Source organism: Carlito syrichta, unplaced genomic scaffold (genome assembly GCF_000164805.1).
Source record: "Carlito syrichta isolate Samal-C Ts95f unplaced genomic scaffold, Tarsius_syrichta-2.0.1 Scaffold314869, whole genome shotgun sequence".
In the NCBI taxonomy this organism is placed as follows: Eukaryota; Metazoa; Chordata; class Mammalia; order Primates; family Tarsiidae; genus Carlito; species Carlito syrichta.
In genome coordinates this window covers 374,689-393,664 of record NW_007258965.1, presented here as the reverse complement: position 1 = coordinate 393,664, position 18,976 = coordinate 374,689, and the positions used below count along the sequence as shown (strand labels likewise).

The 18,976-nt window shown below is 48.9% G+C and overlaps 1 protein-coding gene across 1 annotated transcript in view; it reads right to left on the bottom strand.

Moving 5' to 3' along the window:
• LOC103274750 (sialic acid-binding Ig-like lectin 7) overlaps positions 1 to 11,640 on the bottom strand; it is a 37,417-nt gene extending 25,777 nt beyond the window's left edge. The window contains exons 1-5 of the mRNA XM_021705988.1: positions 11,477 to 11,640; positions 9,067 to 9,155; positions 8,586 to 8,685; positions 8,200 to 8,336; positions 5,408 to 5,502 (exon numbers count right to left, since the gene is read on the bottom strand). Coding sequence (XP_021561663.1) covers positions 5,408 to 5,502; positions 8,200 to 8,336; positions 8,586 to 8,685; positions 9,067 to 9,155; positions 11,477 to 11,640 — 585 coding nt within the window. The remainder of the gene's footprint in view (positions 1 to 5,407; positions 5,503 to 8,199; positions 8,337 to 8,585; positions 8,686 to 9,066; positions 9,156 to 11,476) is intronic.
• Positions 11,641 to 18,976: the final 7,336 nt, after the last annotated feature.

Sequence of the window (18,976 nt, the reverse complement as noted above, 5' to 3'; positions counted from 1 at the left end):
GTCCTGCAAGTTATTCTGCACAGTGAGGCTCAAGGAAACATGATGGGAGCCCAGCAGGTGCTGACCCTGGCAGATGAGTTTCCTCCCTCCCCAGCTTCTGTGCAGGCAGCAAGAGGTCCCCGTGTGCTGAGAGTGGGTGGGATTCAGAGTTCTTCTTTCCTTGGACCAATTGAAGGAGGAAGGGGGTTGCTGTCAGCCACACAGAACAGGTGAAAGGACTGGCCCTGCAGGACGGGCAGTGACAGTCATTGCTCAGGGTCTTCAGGGCTGCCATTCATGCCAAGGTGTCTGAGAGACTCAGGCAGTTTCAGTCATTTTCCTAGAGGTGGGGGGGAAATCTGGATTCACATGTGATTTCCCCAAGAGAAATGATGCTGAGTGGGTGTCACATGCTAAGGACCATTTTTTTTCTTCTTTGGAAAAATGGGATCAATTCTTTAGCTTGTTACTTCTAAAACTGATTTTGTTGGCTTTTGTTTTGTTGTGAGACTCCTTTAGATTTTCTGGGCACAAACTGTGTGTCATGTATGAGCTTATCAGTCATTTCTCCCAGCAGATCAACTTTTCTGTTGACTGTCTGAACTGTCTTTTACAGAAGAGCAGAACCCTTGTTCCCAAACAACTGAGCAAGGCATGAGATGACCCACTCTTGTGGAAGGAAGTAGCTGAGAAGATGGAGAAGAGGTCTGGCCCAGGAGGCCAGAAGGGGGTACTCTGGGTGCAGAAAGTCACCTGGGGAAGAGTTCAGGAAGCCATCCTGCAGGAGAGCACAAAGAAGGACCCAGGAACAGCCCTCCTGTTCCTGCTCTCCATAGCCTACTGCTTCTGGCCTGTCCCTGGGAGCAGAGGGAAAGCTACCCACTCCCAACAGGATCCAAACACTGAGACTCTTCCCATGTCACCCCCAGAGTTCCGGCCACGTCCAGTCACCTGCCTCATCCAGAAGCCCACCAGCCAGCCCAGGAACAAACAGCCTGATCCCTCCAGCCTAGGATCCACCCTCACAGCTCCCCCTATGGGCTGCTCTTTCCCAGCTTTGGAGCTCATTCAACACAGAAGAGGGCAGATATCTCCTCATGGCCAGGACTCCAGCTTGTGGTCCCTAGAGAGGGAAGAGAAGGGTCACATCAAGCAGGGGATACAGGAGGGGGTTGGAAAAAGGATCATTGTTGACTGATTCGTTCATATTGTCCAACATTTTCTGGATACCATATTGTTTTTGGTTACCATTTTCATAAATATTTACCAAAACTCAAAACTCTGTTCCCCTGAAACAGCAACTCCCCTTCAGCTCCTCAGTCCCTGGCACTCCGCACTGTACTTACTGTCTATGAAGGTGACTCTTGTTGTCACCTTATGGAAGTGGAATCCTACAGTGTTCAATTTTTTTGTGACTGGTATATTTCCCCTAGCAGGATGTTTCCAAAAGTCATCCACTAGGTAGCAGTTTTCAGAATTCCTTTTCTTTTTAAGATTGATATGTTCTCCCTTTTGTTTATCCATTTTTCTGTACAGATCATGTGGCTTACTTCCATGCCCTGGCTATAGTAGATGCTTTCATGACCACAGAAGGACCGAAATCCACTCAAGCACCTACTTTCTTCTTTTTTATTTTGAGTTGGACTCTTACTCTATCGCCCAGGCTGGAGTGCAGCGGTATGCTGCTCATGGCCACTGCAGCCTCTACCTGCTGTGCTCAGGCAATATTTCCACCTCAGCCTTTCAAGTAGCTAGAACTAAAGGTGCGCACCACCACACTCCCGCTAATTTTTGTTTTTGTGGAGACTAGGTCTCACCGTGTTGCTCAGGATGGTCTTGAATCCACAGACTAAGGCAATCCTCTCACCTCTGGTTCCCAAATTGCTGGGATTACAGGCATGAGCCATGGCACCTGCGCTCCTATTTTCTTTTGGATGTACAATCAGAAGTAGAATGCCTTGATCACTTGTTGCTTCTATTTTTAATTATTTGAAGAATGGTGATGCTCTTATCATCCCTTTTTTTGGCTCCACCCTTTGTCATTACTTTACACTATAAAAATTGACACCCAGGAGTCCCCTCGTCCATGGTGGAGACTTTTCTGGGTCCCCATGGGTGACTGAAGTCACAGAGAGAGGAAATCTTATATGTTCTAGGTTTTTTCCTCTATCTACATAACTAAGATGAATTTTAATTTTAAAAAAGATTGCTGTGTGGCCTCAGGGGCCCACGTGATCTGCATCATCCTCTCTGCAGTTTCCTTCTCCTGCCTTCCTCTGCATCAGACACCAGCCTCTGGGTATGTCCACAGCTCCTAAGCATGCTGCTTCCTCTGAGTCCTGCACCCCTGTTACCCTTTCCCTCCTCCTGGGTAGACACAGAGCTGCTTCCTGACCTCCTCCACATCTATACTCAGACATCACCTCCTCACACCTTCAGACCCAGAAACTATCCGTAGATTGTCACAAGGACCTTTCCCTGGATGGTTTTCTTCCCAACACAGATCACCATCCCACATGCTTCCATTCTGTTATTTCTTTCTTCTTCTGTTCTTTAGAATGTCAGCAACTTCATAAAAGAGTTATCTTCTGTTTTCTGCTTTCATTTGGTGAAATATACGTAACATAACATTTACCCTCTTAACACTCTCTAGGTACACTTCAGTGGCATCAATCACTTTCACATTGTTGTGCAGCCATCTCCACTCTCTGTTTCCAAACTTTCTCATCACCCTAAATGGAAACTCTCACTCTGTTGCACAATCACTCCCCATCGCCCCCATCCCCAGCCTCTGGGCCACATTCTGTTTTCTGTCCAGAAGAACTTGCCTGTTCAAGGTGGGCCATCTAGGCAAGGGTCATATACTATTTGTTGTTTTGTGCTGGCTTCTTTCACTTTGTCTATTGTTTCAAGGTTCAATCACATTGTAGCAAGAATGAGAATTCCATCCATTCCTTTCTAAACCTGGAGAATATTCCATTTTTATGGGCATAGAACCTGTGTCTATCCATTCATTGATCCATGGACACTTGGGTCTTTTCCTCCTCTCAGATCCTGTAAATATATTGCAATGGACACTGGTGTACACCTATCTACTTAAGTCTACTTTTAATTTGGGGGGAAATATCCAGACGTGGAATAGGTGGATCATGTGACGATTCTATGATTAATTTTTTTATTCTTTTTTTTGAGTTGGAGTCTCCCTCTGTCACCCAGGCTGGAGTGCAGTGGCACACTGCTCATGGCCACCACAGCCTCAACTTGCTTGGCTTAGGTGATCCTTCAGCCTCAGTCTTCCAAGTAGCTGGAATACAGACACACGCCACCATGACTGACTAGATTAATTTTAATTTTTTTTTATTTAGATATGGGGTACAGTTTAGGGTTAGGTATACAAATGTTCATTATGCAGGTACTCTTGCTGATGGGTCCCCACCCCCAAGGGCAGTTTCTCACTGCTTCAATAGTTGTTCAATATCTGCTTATGAGTGAGGACATGTGATACTTGGTTCTTTGTTTCTGTGACAGATCACTCAGTATTATACTCATTCAAGTTTCTGTGAAGTTCACAATTTTGTCCTTTATGGCTGTGTAATATTTCTTCATGTATATGTACCACATTTTTTTTAGTCAGTCCTCTTTTGATGGGCAGCATAGCTTATTCCATGTTTTTACTATAGTGTATGCTTAACTTTTAAAGGAACACCAAAGGGTTTGCCACAGGTTGCACCATTTTTCATGCAGTGCAGAAAGCCTTAAGTTTCTCCACACCCTTTAAAAGAATTAATGTTTCTGTTTTAGATTTGTTATATTTCTCTCTTTTAAACAGATTTCCTGATATGTGTGAAGCAGTATCTCCAATTCAGTTTGATTTGCATTTGTCAAATGATTACTGTCGATGAGCATCTTTTCACGCCTTCCTTGTCCATTTGCACATCGCCTAGAACAGAGTCCAACAGGGACAGACTGTGCACGGCCCTCAGTCCAGGAGGTGGCCTTTGCAACTTGCTCTTCAGCAATGGAGAACAGAGTTGATCAAACTTTGGAGGACCTGGACAGGGAGGCATCTGGAAGCACAGACCTGTATTGGAAAGAGAGGGAGGCAGGAGGGGAGGAGGGTGAGTGACCAGGAAAGAGGTGATGTTGCAGGAATGACCAAGGTCAGGGTGATGAACAGAGCACCAAGCAGAGCTGTGCTTAGGAGAAGGAGGAATGAGACACAGTGATGGACGGGATTTGGGCAGGAAGATAGGTCAAGGTGAGAAACACAGCCTGGTTCTGCTTTAGAGATGGGGCTTCCATGTCATCTACAAGATGGGGACCTCAGCAGGAGACATGAGTTTGGGGAGGAAGATAGATGGCGCAACTTTGGCCATGCTGACCAGAGCAATCCTGGAACCCCTTGGGGGAGGTGTCCAGAGGGATGTTGGATGGTGAGAAGTCCACAGCACTCAACTGAGAGATTACCCTGTGACAGTGTTTGCTTTCTCCGTGCCTCCTGCCACCCATGCTTCCTTCCTCCTGCTGGACCTTGCCCTGAGAGAGGTAACCAGTGCCTGTCAGTGTGACCAGATTGGGATCAGAGGGCAGCAGAGTCACCTCCCTATTCCCTGTTAAGCGACTGGAGGAGATTGAGGGCAGAGAGCTGGTCAAGGCCCCAGGACACCCTTGATGAGAGAAGGAACTTCCCCACCCCGGACCCTCAGCCAGAGTCAGCACAGATGACTGTTCACCCTGTGGTTTCTCACCACAACTCAGTCACCTGCCTCCTCCCAGGCCCTTTGACTGGTTCAGGTCCCTCCAGCACTAACAAGGGACTCAGTATCATTTTCCCTGCCCTGCCTGCACCTTCCTCTGGTCTCTGGGGCAGTGCTCACCTGAACAAGTTGAGGCAGAGGCAGAGAAGCAGGATATTCAGAGCCACTACCACAATGGCCAATGGAAACACCTCTTTCAGGGGCCTTAATTTTCTCACAAATCAAACAGGATGAGGCCATTTCACCTGCCAAACCATAATCGTTGATCCTTCTTCTCTTATTGGGATGTGGACACAGGGTCTCCAGACCCTTCCTGCATCACAGGATGTGAGAAGTTTTCAGCCCTGGCCCCATCCCACCCTCTGCCAGGACCATCCAGAAGTAAACTGAGGACAAAGACCCTTTGGAAATTCAGGCCCCACAGTTGCATATAGGGTGAGGCTTGTTCAGAGACCTGGGAGCTGAAGGTCATTGGGAGGGATCCGGTGTGCAGCCCCTTGACACTCACCCTGTAGGGAGAGGCTCAGGGAGACATGCCAGCAGCCCAGAACATTCTGAGTTCAATAGGTGAATTCTCTTTCATCCCCAGGGTGCACTCGGGACAGCTCCAGCACCCCAAGGCTTGAGGGCAATGAGGGGCTTAGGGTCAGGCTCCCCTGGGTCCAGCTCACCCTGGCTGGAGGGTTACTGTTCACAGCACAGACAAGGCACAGAGACTGTCCTTCTAGGACCCAAAGAGATGAATCTTCTCTCAGCATTTTGGATGCTGGAGAAAAAGAGACTGAGGGTCAGAGAAACAGAGATCCAATAAAAGAGATAGACTCAGTGAAGAACAGTTGAGGGGGAGCTGGCACACAGACAGAGACTGGAATGCAGGAAATGCACACTGACATCCCTCAGTGTTAAGAATGTTGACTTGTCCACCCTTCATTAATAACTCTATGGCCATTTTTCTCAAAATTAGAAAAAAACATATGACCTTGCATTTAACAACTGATTGTGCAGGCTTGGATGCACACTTGTGGAAGCAGATAGATTATTCACTCCTGCATGTCTGTGGGAGAACACAGTTAATGCCCTGACACCCCATGAGGAGATGTCCACAGAATCAGGATCCATCTGTTCCATGGACATCACATCGTTCTGGAGGAGAGTGAGAATGGTCTGTCCCACTGATGTCAAACAATCTCAGATCCTTCCGGTGAACACACCAAGGCTCAAGGCAGCCTGGATGGACACGAATCGATTCTGGGGAAGGCGATGGGCATCTGGGGACAGACTCTGCTATGTGTTTAGGATCATAGCCTATGTGACTCCACCACCTGCCCAGAAGGACTTAAGTCAGAACTATAGGAGGAAAGAAAATTCTGGGCAGGAAGTATGTTCACAAGATCAGTGATGAGGCCCTGGAGGAGTCCGGCTGTGTGAATGTCACCCAGTCCTTGGTGATCTTGTTGTGAGTGTGTGTGTGGAGAGGTCTGAGGAGAGCAAGGGGTGGACAGGAAAGAAGCTCAGGAGCCCAGGGACTGAGGGTGGGGAGTGGCCCTGGGTTAAACCACAAGGGGATCTCTGGTGACCAAGTGAGTCCAGGATAAGGAGGGGCCCTGCTCTGAACTGAAGGCCCTATTACCCAATCCAAGAAGGGGGCTCCATCCTACCTGTTTCATTTCCTTAGTTGATAATTACCATCAAGTTCTGAGGAGCATCTGGACAGAAAGACAGGACAGAGCCACATCACTGTGGGGGTGGTGGACACTGGCCCTCTCCCCAGAGTTGCATAGACAGGGAGGCTGGAGCCTGCCTCCTCCTGATTCCCCACTCCCAGCCCAGATTCTGGGATGCAGAGCACACTGTCCAGCCCTAACACCCATCCCACATCCCTCAGGGGCCTTCTCCTCCCACTCCCAGTAGGGACCCAGGCCCAGATCTCACACGACACGTTGAGATGGATGGTTCTTATCCTGGTCACACTGGCCCAAGGCAAGGTCACTTGACAGGTGCCTTGATCCTGGGGCTGTGGAATGAGGGTGAGCACAGAGGAGGCAACATTGATGGGGATCTAGGATGACACGGAGGCCCCCATCCAGGAGATCATAGAGGGCAGCCCCAGTTCACAGGCCCAGGGTGAAAAGCAGCTCAGGTTCCTGGGTCAGTCAGACTCCAGTGTTTCTGGGATGAAGATATGTGGAGTCAGATCTGGTGAGGAGGGGGACATACTTGATGAGGAGGGAGGGCCCAAGTTATGGCCCTGCAGAAGCTCAGGCTCTGGTCCAGCTCCTCCCCGAGTCCGAAAGGCTTCACCCCAACCCTCTCCCAGGCCGGGGTCCCATCCCAGCCTGTTGGGAGCTGGCCGTGGAGGCCTGCCTGAGCGTTAGGGATCCAGGCGGGCTGCGGACCTTGAGACCACCAGGCTGGTTCAGGAGCTGAAGGCCATTCCCTCCTCCTTTCTTTGTTGTTTAGTGTTACCCACTGGCAGGGACTTCTATGATCTAAGCATGAAGTTCTGAGAATATGACAGGCATGGCTGACTCTAGAGATCCAATGTTCCCGTTTCTCACAGACTGTGGTTTCGGCTTTAAACTTAACACAGTTCAAACTCAGATCACAGTTGGGAGCCTTATACATAATACAAGCTTCTTTATAAGATTTAAAAATATACTTATAAAATTAGTATATACATTTAGAGGGCTGTTTCCAGCGTTAGATGGTATAGATTATTACCTAGGATTACCAGAAATGGCCCAGCACAAACTTTGGGCTGGGCCACATTCTTTAGGAACTGGTTTAAGCCATAATTAAGAGTTGTTTATAGGACAGGTAAAATTAGCACAGATAAGAAAGGTATTAGGATTTTAGTCAGTTATATTGCTTTTGAGGAATATAAACCAAGCATGAGGAACAGTGAGATAACTTTGGGATTGTCCTTCCTCATGCTTGGGAAAATGCCTGGTGGGTGGGGGACGCCCTCCCACCTACCTGGCTTTGTGTTCACGTAAAAGTCTTGTGATTTGATTGGGATTGTCCTTGCTCATGCCTAAGGAAACACCTGGTGGGTGGGGGATGCGCCTCACCCACCTGGCCTTGTGCTCACGTAAAAGTCTTGTGATTTAACATGTGAAAGTTTGGGATAAAAGACTCACAGCTGGTCCCAATAAACGGCTTCTGCTCATTTCACTGAACTTTCTTTCTTTTTCTTTCCACTTTCTTTCTTTTTCTTTCTTCCTCTTTATATCTATGCCTCCATCTTGCTTTCTTTTAATATCTATCCCTACTACAGAATCGGCTTCTGCACTAGACAGAGTCCAGTCTCTTTCTTCCCTTCTATTTCTCCAGAATATTCGCCAACACTGCCTCACCTTCCAGGGACCCTCTAAATCTCTTTGGGGGGGCTGGCCCCCCATACCAGCCCTGCCTTGTGGACCCACAACTTTCCTTGTGGCCACTCTTGGAGCCCAAGCCTTACCTGTCACAACCACAGAAAGCTGGGGAGAATTGTAAGTGTGTTTCATGCTTCCTCTCTCCGCTCGAAAGAAGTATGTCCCCCGGTCCCTTTTCCTGACATCTCTGATGCTCAGGGTGCCGTTGTTGGTCCATGAGCCCCTGAGGAGGCAAAATCGGCCCTGGGTCTTCTCCTGCACTTTTCAAGCTGGGTTGTTCGTGGCCACTGGAATGCCCCAGTTTGTACTGGTCCCTTTCTGAACCCAGTAGCCATAAGCTGGGTCAGAGTAAGTCCAGTCATCCTGGGGGTAGGAGAAGGAGCAAGGCACAGAGACACACAGGCCCTCCTGCACTGTCACATTCACTGTGCAACCATCCCCACCCAGTCCCCGTCCCTCCATCCCCTCCAACCCCAAGAGCAGGATCAGCAGCAGCAGCAACAGCATGTCTGGGGTGGGAGGTGCCAGGGCCACTGGGGAAAGTCTGTTCCTCAACGTTCTTCTCTCAGGAACTAAGAGCTCAAGACGCAGAGGAGGCCCCACAGGAAGATGGGGGCGAGGTCAGAGCAGTGACCTCAGAGGAGGAACTTCACATTCGGACAGTGTCAGAGGTGATACCACCCTTGGAGATCAACCGTCACCACTCATGACCACTCCTGGGGACCCAGAGAGGGCGAGAGGACTCACTCAAATTCACATCCCATGTGGGGCCTGACCTCCATCTCCTGCCTCCCTGTTGATGTCCTTTCTCTGGGTAGACATTTTTTGCCAAACGAAAAAAAGTCCCATCTGGCCAGATCCCTGAGACTCCCCTGAGACTTTCATGTCAGTGGGGTCAGGCCTGTTAAAGGTGGGGAGTGATGGGGCCCAGGAGGGGTGACAGGCAGCCTCACCTTCCACCCTCAGCATCCACAAGGTGGGCATCTCCTCTCTGCATGACGAGGTCAACACACCAGACCTGGACACTGTCCCCAAGGAGTCACTATCCAGCAAGGAGTGAACAAGTCAGCTGATGTCTGAGCTCCCTCAACAGGAAATTCAGTGGGGGACATACAGTCTGGTTGGGGGGCTCTTCACTAGGTTGGAGGCTGGGTCTCAGGAGGAATGAGCAGGGGACATGGGGTTGTGGAGCTGAGGGTTCTGTGTGTCAACACACAACAAGGATACCAGGGGAACCCAGCTCACAGGAGGCCTGGGAGGCTGAGGCTGAGAGAGCTGTGCAGTGGGATTTGGAAAGGAAGAAAGTTATTTTTTAAAAGGACAGAATTCAAAATGGGAAGTTTGCCATGCTCCTCATTTTACAGAAGATAAGAACGAAAAGGAGAAACATGCAAAAGCCAGAGAGAATCTTTCTGTGTGCAAAAGAACTTATGACACACTCATAACCCAGATAAGCTGGAAGGTCCTCTAGTCCCACTTCCCAGCTTTGCAAAAGAAAGTACCAAGGTCCAGAGTGGCAAATACTATGGTCTGAATGTTTGTATAGGTCTAAACTTCCTGTGCTGAAATTCAAACCCCAAGGGGATTGTGTGAGGAATTGTGGCCCTTTGGGATGTGACTGGGTCATGATGGTGCAGCCCCCATGAATGGAATTTCTGTCATGATGAGACAGCACTGAGGCAGTGAGTTTGTCCCTCCCACCATGAGGACAGGAGAAGGTGCCATCTGTGAGGAGGGAGGCCCTCACCAGACACTAAATCTGCCTGTATGGGAATCTTGGTCTTCCCCACCTTTCTTTAACTGAAAAATAAGTTCCTGGTGTTCCTAAGCCACCGCTCCATGGTGTCTTGTTGTCACAGCTTGAATGGATGGAGATGGGGGTGACCTGCCCCTACAACACAGCTACCTCATCTTGGGCTCTGGGATCTGCCAGGGGCCATTCCATCCCTCTTGTCTGTGCAGGATCGACTAGACTAGAGAGGGAAGCTTGTATTGATTTCAGAGGGAAGAACTGTCAAGTCTCTCTGATCATTCATTCACTCCCTCATTCATTCCTTCACTCAGCATCCAGGTATTAAGTACCCATGCTGTACCTCGAGGTGACCAGCACCTGGTGAGTAGGACAGACCCAGGTCTTGCCTTTGAGGAGAGCAACATCTGGCTGGGAGACAGAAAAGTCCCTGACATTTCCAATGCCAGAGGGCAGGTAGCTGTGGTGGGGGAGTCACAGACTGGTCATGGTGGTCTTCCTCTTATGGAGTGGAAGGGGAGTCACTGGGAGGGAGTGCGCAGATTGGATGTGGTGGAAACTCAGGAAGTCACAGGATGTGGATTCCCTGGACCTGGAATTCCCAATTCCCTGTGCTCTCAATCCCTCTCACAATCCCACAACACTGCAGACCCTAGGCAGTTACCAAGTTCTGCCCTCCATATGTGACCACCCACCTCTGTCCCAGCAGGGTCAGGCACTGCCAACAGAAGGACGCTCCTTCTGCAAAGGACGGACGGACTACTGGGGACGCTCAGGCAAGGACGGTGGTGCTGTCCGTGGTGCTGACGCAGAGTTGAGCCCTTTTTCTGGAGATGTCTGCAGCTCTGCGGAGTGGCCTGGTCACACAGAGTAGAGCCTCCAGGTTGGAGTCAAATGGTCACCATGTCAGATGTACTGGGAGACCCCAGGTCCATCTGGAAGGGGGCACTCTGGAGAGAGAAAGGCCTCTGTCTTTCCTCCGTGTCTTTCTGTCCATCTTCAGGAATGTCCTGGGAACAATGTCAGGCTGATGTCACTGCTCCTAGGGTGGGAAAGTTAAACTGCTGAGCTGTCCCTCTACACACATGGTCCCTTGTCGTCCCCCAACATCTCTAACTGAGAAGCGGTAAAACTCTCATCAGATAGATGAAGCATCCGACACTCAGACAGAGGAAGGGCTGGAGGAACTCAGCTCCACAGACAACCCTACACGATCCTACACCCTATCCAAACAGGGTGATGTTCTCATTAAAGGATGGAGTTTTGTGCTTTTTTAGTTGAAGTCTCACTCTATTGCCCAGGCTAGAATGCAGTGGCATGCTCACGGACACTACAACCTCGATCTGTTAGACTCAGGCAATCCTTCCACCTCAGCCTTCCAAGCAGCCTCAACTACAGGCACGTGCTACCATGCCCGACTAAGTTTTGACTTATGCAGAGAAGAGGTCTCGTCAAGCTGCCTGGACTGGCTTCAAATCCGCAGGCTCAGGCAATCCACTCACCTCAGCCTCCCAAATTGTTGGGTTCACAGGCTGAGCCACTGAGCCCAGCCAGGGTGGAGTTAGTATTATCACCACTTCTTGCCTCTGAATGGGGCCCATGACTGCTTTCACCAATGAAACGTGGAGGACAAGGTGTCCTGAGACATTACGAAGGTCTGCCAACTTCCCACCTGCTTCATGGGTCCCTGGGCTTCTGTGAAATTCAAGTTCTCTGTGGAAGAGATGATACCTGGAGAAGCACCGGGGACTCCAACATCCAGTTCCATCTGGGCCATGGTCTAAATGCAACTGCCTGAAAGAGCTCAATGAAAATTATGAATGAAACTGCCCAGCTGGGCCTCAGTCAGTACAGCACTCCACAATAGAGTAACATCATCATCTTGGTCACTGAGTCTGGGCGTGGTTCAATGTGCAGCAACAGATCACTAGAACAGTGGCCACAGAAAGCACAGCTTACAGAGAAGAGGTGAAGTTGGGATTTATACATCTGACTAGCAGTTCCCCATGCTGTATTTGAAGGATTACCTTTAAGAGGAATCTGAAGTCTTTGCTGAAGACACTGGTGCATGCTTAATTCTGCCTGCACTCGAGCAGGCTGGAAGCACAGTGCCCACATTTTGAAAAGTGTAGATCAGGGGAGTTGGGGTGATACAGTCATATTCATGTCTTCAGTGTTCACCCTGGCTCCTCGGGAGACTGGGATGGAGGGCCAGCTGGGCTGGAACCAGGCCACTCCATAGGAGTCTGGGGATGCTTGTCATCTGGTATGTTGTGGATGGGGATTCCTGTCACTAAGAGCAGCAAGGCCACCCTCATTCATATCTGTGACCCTGAGTACACCGGGCCCAACTTATCCCAAAGTCAGTGGTATACATGCAGACTGTTAACAGCACAGATTTGCCAGTGAAAGGCAATCCATCTGGTATACAATAGGATGCAAGTTTAGAGTTTAAATATGCAAGGTTAACAAAGTAATTCTTGAGTGGTAGGCGGACAAGTCCCCTGAGGCTGCTCCCCTAAGCAGAGGACTGGAACAGGGGACAAGAAAGAACAAGAATGGAGTGGGGGAGTACATATATGGGGAGGGGGCAGGCAGGATACAAAGGGGCAGTCAGTGGGTATGAGTGGTGTTTCCAGGAAGCGGCTCACAGTGATGTCCCCCATCTCACCCTTGGGTCAGTGACCCCACCTCAATTCCATCTTGGGACAGAGTGGCTCATTTAGATACTCAGTTTTGCTTCCCTGGGACCTCCCAGGCAGAGCCAACATGATCTCAGATCAGATTCATTAGGTCACCTTAATTCTGATTCTAGCAGGGGGCAGGGCAGCTCAGCCCCACAGAGAACTTAGAAACCAATCACTGGGTTTTCCTGGAGAGAGACAGACCTGCTCACTTGGTGCAGTAGGTCCAGGTGGGGCCATATGAGAGGAGGAAGCCAGTCTTCATGAGGGTCCCCTAGATCAGAATGAGGACCTGCGGCCAGGAGCCCTCCTGTTCCCCAGTCACACATCTCTACAGGAGAGCCTTCCCTAAAAGAGGAAAAGAGGAAGAGGTTCCATCCACAGAGCTCAGCCTCTCCCACAGCTGAACACCAAACCAGGCCGCCCACCCCAGCCCCTATCCTGCAACTCACTCTGCACAGAGAGACTCAAGGAAATGTGATGGGAGCCCAGTGGGTGTTGAGCCTAGCAGGTGAGTTCCCTCTGTCTCCAGCCTCTGCGTGGGCAGCTCCAGGACCCTGGGTGCTGGGGGTGGGTGAGATTCAGGGTTCTTCCTTCCCCAGAACCACCTCAGGGAGGCAGGGGGTTGCTGTTAGCCATGCAGACCAGGCGCAGGGACTGGCCCTGCAGGCAGTGACAGCCGTTGCTCAGGGTGTTCAGAGCCGCCATTCAGGTCAAGGTGCCTGGAGAGACTTAGGCAGTTTCTGCCATTCTTCTAGGGTTGGGGGCATCTCTTACCGGATTCATGTGTAATTCCCCAAGAGAAATAACACTGAGTAGGTGTCACATGCTAATGACAATTGTTTCTCTTCTTTGTAAAAATGGGATCAATTTTTCAGCTTGTTACTCCTTAACGAGATTGTGCTGGCTTATTGTTTTGTTGTGAGACTCTTTTAGATTTCCTGAGCAGAAGCTGTGTTTCATGAGTGAGCTTTTCAGACATTCCTCCCAGTCAGTCAGCTTCTCTGTTGACTGTCTGAACTGTCTTTTACAGAAGAGCAGGACCCTTGTTCCCAAACATCTGAGTGAGGCATGACATGACCCGCTGTTGTGGAAGGTAGGGCCGGGAAGATGGAGAAGAGGCCAGTCCAGGAAACCAGAAGGGGACACTCTGGGGTACAGAAAGTCCCCTTGGCAGGAGTTCAGGGAGCCGCCCTGCAGGAAAGCACCGAAATGAACCTGAGAACGGCCCCTGCTCCTGCTTCCCACAGCCCGCTGCTTCTGCCCTGCCCCTGGGAGCAGAAGGATAGCTACCCACTCCCGACAGGATGTTGGCTGGGACTCTTTGGACATCACACCAAGAATCCAGGTCATGTCCAGTTGGCCACCTCATCCCAAAGCCCAGCAGCCAGCCCAGGAACAAGCAGCCTGACCTCCAAACTGGGCTCCACCCTCACAGCTTCCCCTGTGGGCTAGTCTATCTCAACCTTGGAGCTCATTCAACACAGGAGGGGGCAGATATCTTCTCATGGTCAGGACTCCAGCTGGTGACCCCAGAAAGGGAAGAGAAGGGTCACATCAGGCAGAGAGTGGGAGGGGACTGGGGACAGGATCTTTGTTGGCTGATACATTCATTTTATCCCACATTTCTGGATGTCATATTGTTTTTTGGTTACCGTTTTCTTAAATATTTACCAAATATGAAACTTTGTCCCCTGAAACAGCAATCCCCCTTTGCCTCCTCAGCCTCTGGCACTGCTCACTGCACTTACTGTCTATGAAGGTGACTCTTCTTGTCACTTTATGGAAGTAGAATCCTTCAGTGTTTGACTTTTCATGACTGGTATATTTCCCTTAGCAGTATGTTTCCAAAGTTCATCCACTTGGTAGCAGTTTTCAGAATCTCTTTCCTTTTTAAGAGTGATATGTTCTTCTTCCTTTTGTTTATCCACTCCTCTTCCAGATCACGTGGCTTGCTTCCACCCCTCAGCTGTGGTGAATGATGCTGCCATGACCATGGGAGAACTGGTATCCACTCAAGCTCCTATTTTCTTTTGGGATGGAATGTCTGGCTCACATAATGCTTCTATTTTTTTTTAATTTTTTTATTTTTGAGTTGGAGTCTCATTCTGTCACCCAGGCTGAAGTGCGGTGGCATGCTCGGGGTCACCACAGCCTTGACCTGCTGGGCTCAGGCAATCCTTCCCCCTCAGCCTTCCAAGTAGCTCAAACTGCAGGCATATGCTACCACGCCCAGCTAATATTTTGATTTATTGTGGAGTCGAGGTCTCACCAAATTGCCCAGGCTGGTCTCAAACCCCTGGGCTTATGCAATCCTCTTGCCTCAGCCTCCCAAAGTGCTGGAATTGCAGGTTTGAGCCACCCTGCCTGGTTTCTATTTTTAATTATTTGAAGATCTGTGATACTCATATCATCCCCCTTTTTTAGGCCTCATCTCTTGTAATCATTTTACACCATAAAAATTGACACCCAGGAGTCTACCCTCCATGGTGGAGAATTTTCTGGGTCCTCATGGGTGACTGAAGCCACAGAGAGAGGAAACCCTGTGTACCCTAGATTTTTTCCTCTATCTACATGACTATGGTGAATTTTAATTTATAAATTAGCATAATATAAGATTAACAGCCATAACTTATTATTAAATAGAGTCATTATAATAATATACTCTAATAAAAGTTATGTGAAGTGGTCTTTCTCTCTGTCATAATACCTCAGTGTCCTGTCCATGCGTAAGTGAAAGTGCAGAAATAAAAGCAGAGAAAATGGGAGAAAATTGCAGAAACATTATAAACTTTTATAATCACTACACTATCAACATCTCCAACCTGGACGCCTCTACTGAAGTCCTGACATGTGCATTCAGCTATCTCCCTCCTGTCTCTGTTCAGATGTCAGGGGGATTCTCAGAGTCAACTTCCTCCCTCAAGGCCCTCCTTCCACAGTCACCTATGACATAGCTATTTCCTTCCAGGTGCTCAAGGGATTATTCTGATATCATTTGCTGCCCTTCCCTTCCCCTCACTGATCACACCATAGAAAATCCTATAACTTGACCTTCCACACACATCTTAGGACCATTGTTTCTTTTCTTTGTACAAATATGATCAATTATTTAACTTGTTAATTGTAAACTGGATTTTGTTGTGAGTCTCCTTTCGATTTTCTGGGCACAAGCTGTGTATCATGTATGAGATTTTCAGGCATTCCTCCCGGTCAGTCAGGTTTTCTGTTGATGGTCTGAACTGTCTTTTACAGGAGAGCAGGACCCTTGTTTCCAAACACCTGAGGGAGGCATGAGATGACCCACCTTGTGGAAGGAAGAAGCCAAAACGTTGGAGAAGGGGCCAACCCAGGAGGTCAGAAGGGGGCACTCTGGGGTGCAGAAAATCACCTGGGCAGGAGTTCATGGGGCTGTCCTGTGGGAGAGCACAGAGAGGGACCTGAGAATAGTCCTGCTCCTCCCATTCCTGCTCCCCACAACCTGCTGTTTTGCCATGACCCTGGCAGCAGAGGGATAGTTGCCCGCTCCCAATAGGATGCCATCACTGGGACTCTTCCCCCATCACTCCCAGAGTCCAGGTCATGACTAGTCAGCCAGCCCAGGAGCAAACAGCCTGAACCCCCACCCGGGCTCCACCCTCACAGTTCCCACTGTGGGCTGGTCCTTCTCAGCCTTGGATTCAACACAAGAGGAGGCAGATATCTCCTCATGACCAGGACTCCACGTGGTGATTCCTAGAGAGGGAAGAGAAGTGTCACATCAAGTAGGGGGTGCAGGAGGAAACTGGAGACTGGATCATTGTTGACTGATCCACTCATATTGTCCCACATCTTTTGGATACCATATTGTTTTTTGGTGACCATTTCATAAATATGTACCAAAAATCGAAACTCTGTCCCCCTGAAACAGCAACTCCCCCTTCGCCTCCTCAGCCCCTTGTATCACCTACTGCACGTACTGTCTATGAAGGTGACTTCTCTTGTCACTTCATCAAAGTGGAATCCTACCATGTGTGCCTTTTCATGACTGGTGTATTCCCCTTAGCAGGATGTTTCTAAAATTTATCCACTAGGTAGCAGTTTTCAGAATTCCTTCTCTTTTTAAGAGTAATATGTTCTCCCTTTTGTTTATCCATTCCTCTGTCCAGATCACGTGGCTTGTTTCCACCCTCTGATTGTGGTAGATTCTTCCGTGACTATGGGAGGACCAAAGTCCACTCAAGCTCCTACTTTCTTCTTTTTTATTTTGAGTTGGACTCTTACTCTGTCACCCAGGATGAAGTGTAGTGACACGTTGCTCACAGCCACTGCAGCCTCCACCTGCTGGGCTCAGGCAATCCACACGCCTCAGCCTTCCAAGTAGCTGGAACTACAGGCATGCAACACCACGCCACGCTAATTTTTGATTTACTATAAAGACGAGGTCTCACCATGTTGCTCAGGATGTTCTCGAACCCGCAGGCTCAGGCAATCCTCTTGCCTTTGCCTCCCAACACGCTGGGATTGCAGGCATGAACCACGGCAACCAGCGCTTCTAGTTTCTTTTGGATGTAAATCAGAAGTGGAAAGCCTTGATCACTTGCTGCTTCTGTTTTTAATTATTTGAAGGACTGTGATGTTCTTACCATCCCTTTTTTGGGGCCCCACTTCTTGTCATCACTTTACACTATAAAAATTGACACCCAGGAGTCCCCTCCTCCATGAAGAATTTCCCAGGTCCCCATGGTGACTGAAGCCACAGAGAAAGGATACCCTGTATGTCCTAGGTTTTTTTTCCCTCTATCTACATAACTATGATGAATTTTAATTTACAACTTTGCATAATATAAGATGAACAACTATAATTCATTATTAAATAGAACAGGTGCTCAGGGGAACATATTCTGGGATCATCCCTACCCTTCCCTTCTCGTTGGTGATCACACCATTAGAATATCCTGCTATCCTGATCTTCCACACATGCTGCTCATGGCCACCACAGCCTCCACTTGCTGGGCTCAGGCAATCCATACACCTCAGTCTTCCAAGTAGCTGGAACTACAGGCATGCACCACCACACTCTGCTAATTTTTTATTTAGTTTTGATAACTATGAAGACAAGGTCTCACCGTGTTGCTCAGGATGATCTCAAATCCGCAGGCTCAGGCAATCCTTCGTCTTTGCCTCCCAAAGTGCTGGGATTGCAGGTGTAACAATGTCTTCATCCAGCCCTGCCTTCCTAGTTTAAGCCTCCATCCTTCCTCCTGAAGGTTCCAGTGGCGCCTTCCCAGCTCCCTATGGCTACTGTGATCCACACAGGCCTAACCAGGGCAGGTGTGAGGTCCTGTTAGGGGGAAAGTCACAGCATGTCTCTGCTCTCCCCAGAGCCTCAGGGTCCCATGTGGTCTGCACTGTCCTCCCTACTGCTCCCTCCTCCTGCCTCCCTCTGCTTCAGACACAGACTCTGGGTGTGTCCCAGGCCTGTTGCTGCCTCTGAACCCTGACTCCTGTTCCCCTATTCCTCCTCCTGGGAGATTTTTCTCTTAGGCAGACACAGAGCCTGCTTCCTGACCTCCTCCACGTCTTTACCCAGACATCACCTCTTTACACCATCAGACCAAGAAACTGTCCCCAGATTGTCACAAGGACCTTTCCCTGCATGGTTTTCTTCACAACACAGATCACCATCCTACATGCACCTGTTTTGTTATTTCTTCCTTCTTCTGGTCTTTAGAATGGCAGCAACTTCATGACACAGCTAGCTTTTGTTTTCTGCTTTTATTTAGTGAAATACACCTAATATAACATTTACCCTCTTAACACTCTCTAGGGTACACTTCAGTGGCATCAAGCACTTTCACATTGTTGTGCAGCCATCTCCACTCTCTGTTTCCAAACTTTCTCATCACCCTAAATGGAAACTCTCACTCTGTTGCACAATCACTCCCCATCGCCCCCATCCCCAGCCTCTGGGCCACATTCTGTTTTCTGTCCTGATGAACTTGCCTGTTCTAGGCAGGTCACATAAGCAGGGTCATAAACTATTTGTTGTTTTATGTCTGTCTTCCTTCACTTTGTCTACTGTTTTAGGAATCAATCACATTGCAGCAAGACTGAGAATTCCATCCATTCCTTTCCAAGCCTGGAGAATGAACCATTTTATGAGATATAACCTTTTTGTATCCATTCATTGGTCCATGGACACTTGGGTCTTTTCCACCTCTCAGCTCCTGTAAATAATGCTGCAATGGACACTAGTGTACACCTACCTGCTTAAATCCACTTTCAATTTTGGGTAAAATATCCAGGAGTGGAATAGCTGGATTGTGTGGTGATTCTATGCTTAACTCTTTTTTTTTTAATTTTAAAGACATGGGGTACAATTCAGTGTTAGGTATACAAATCTTCACTATGCAAGTATTTTTGTTGATGAGGTGTGCCCCCCACCTA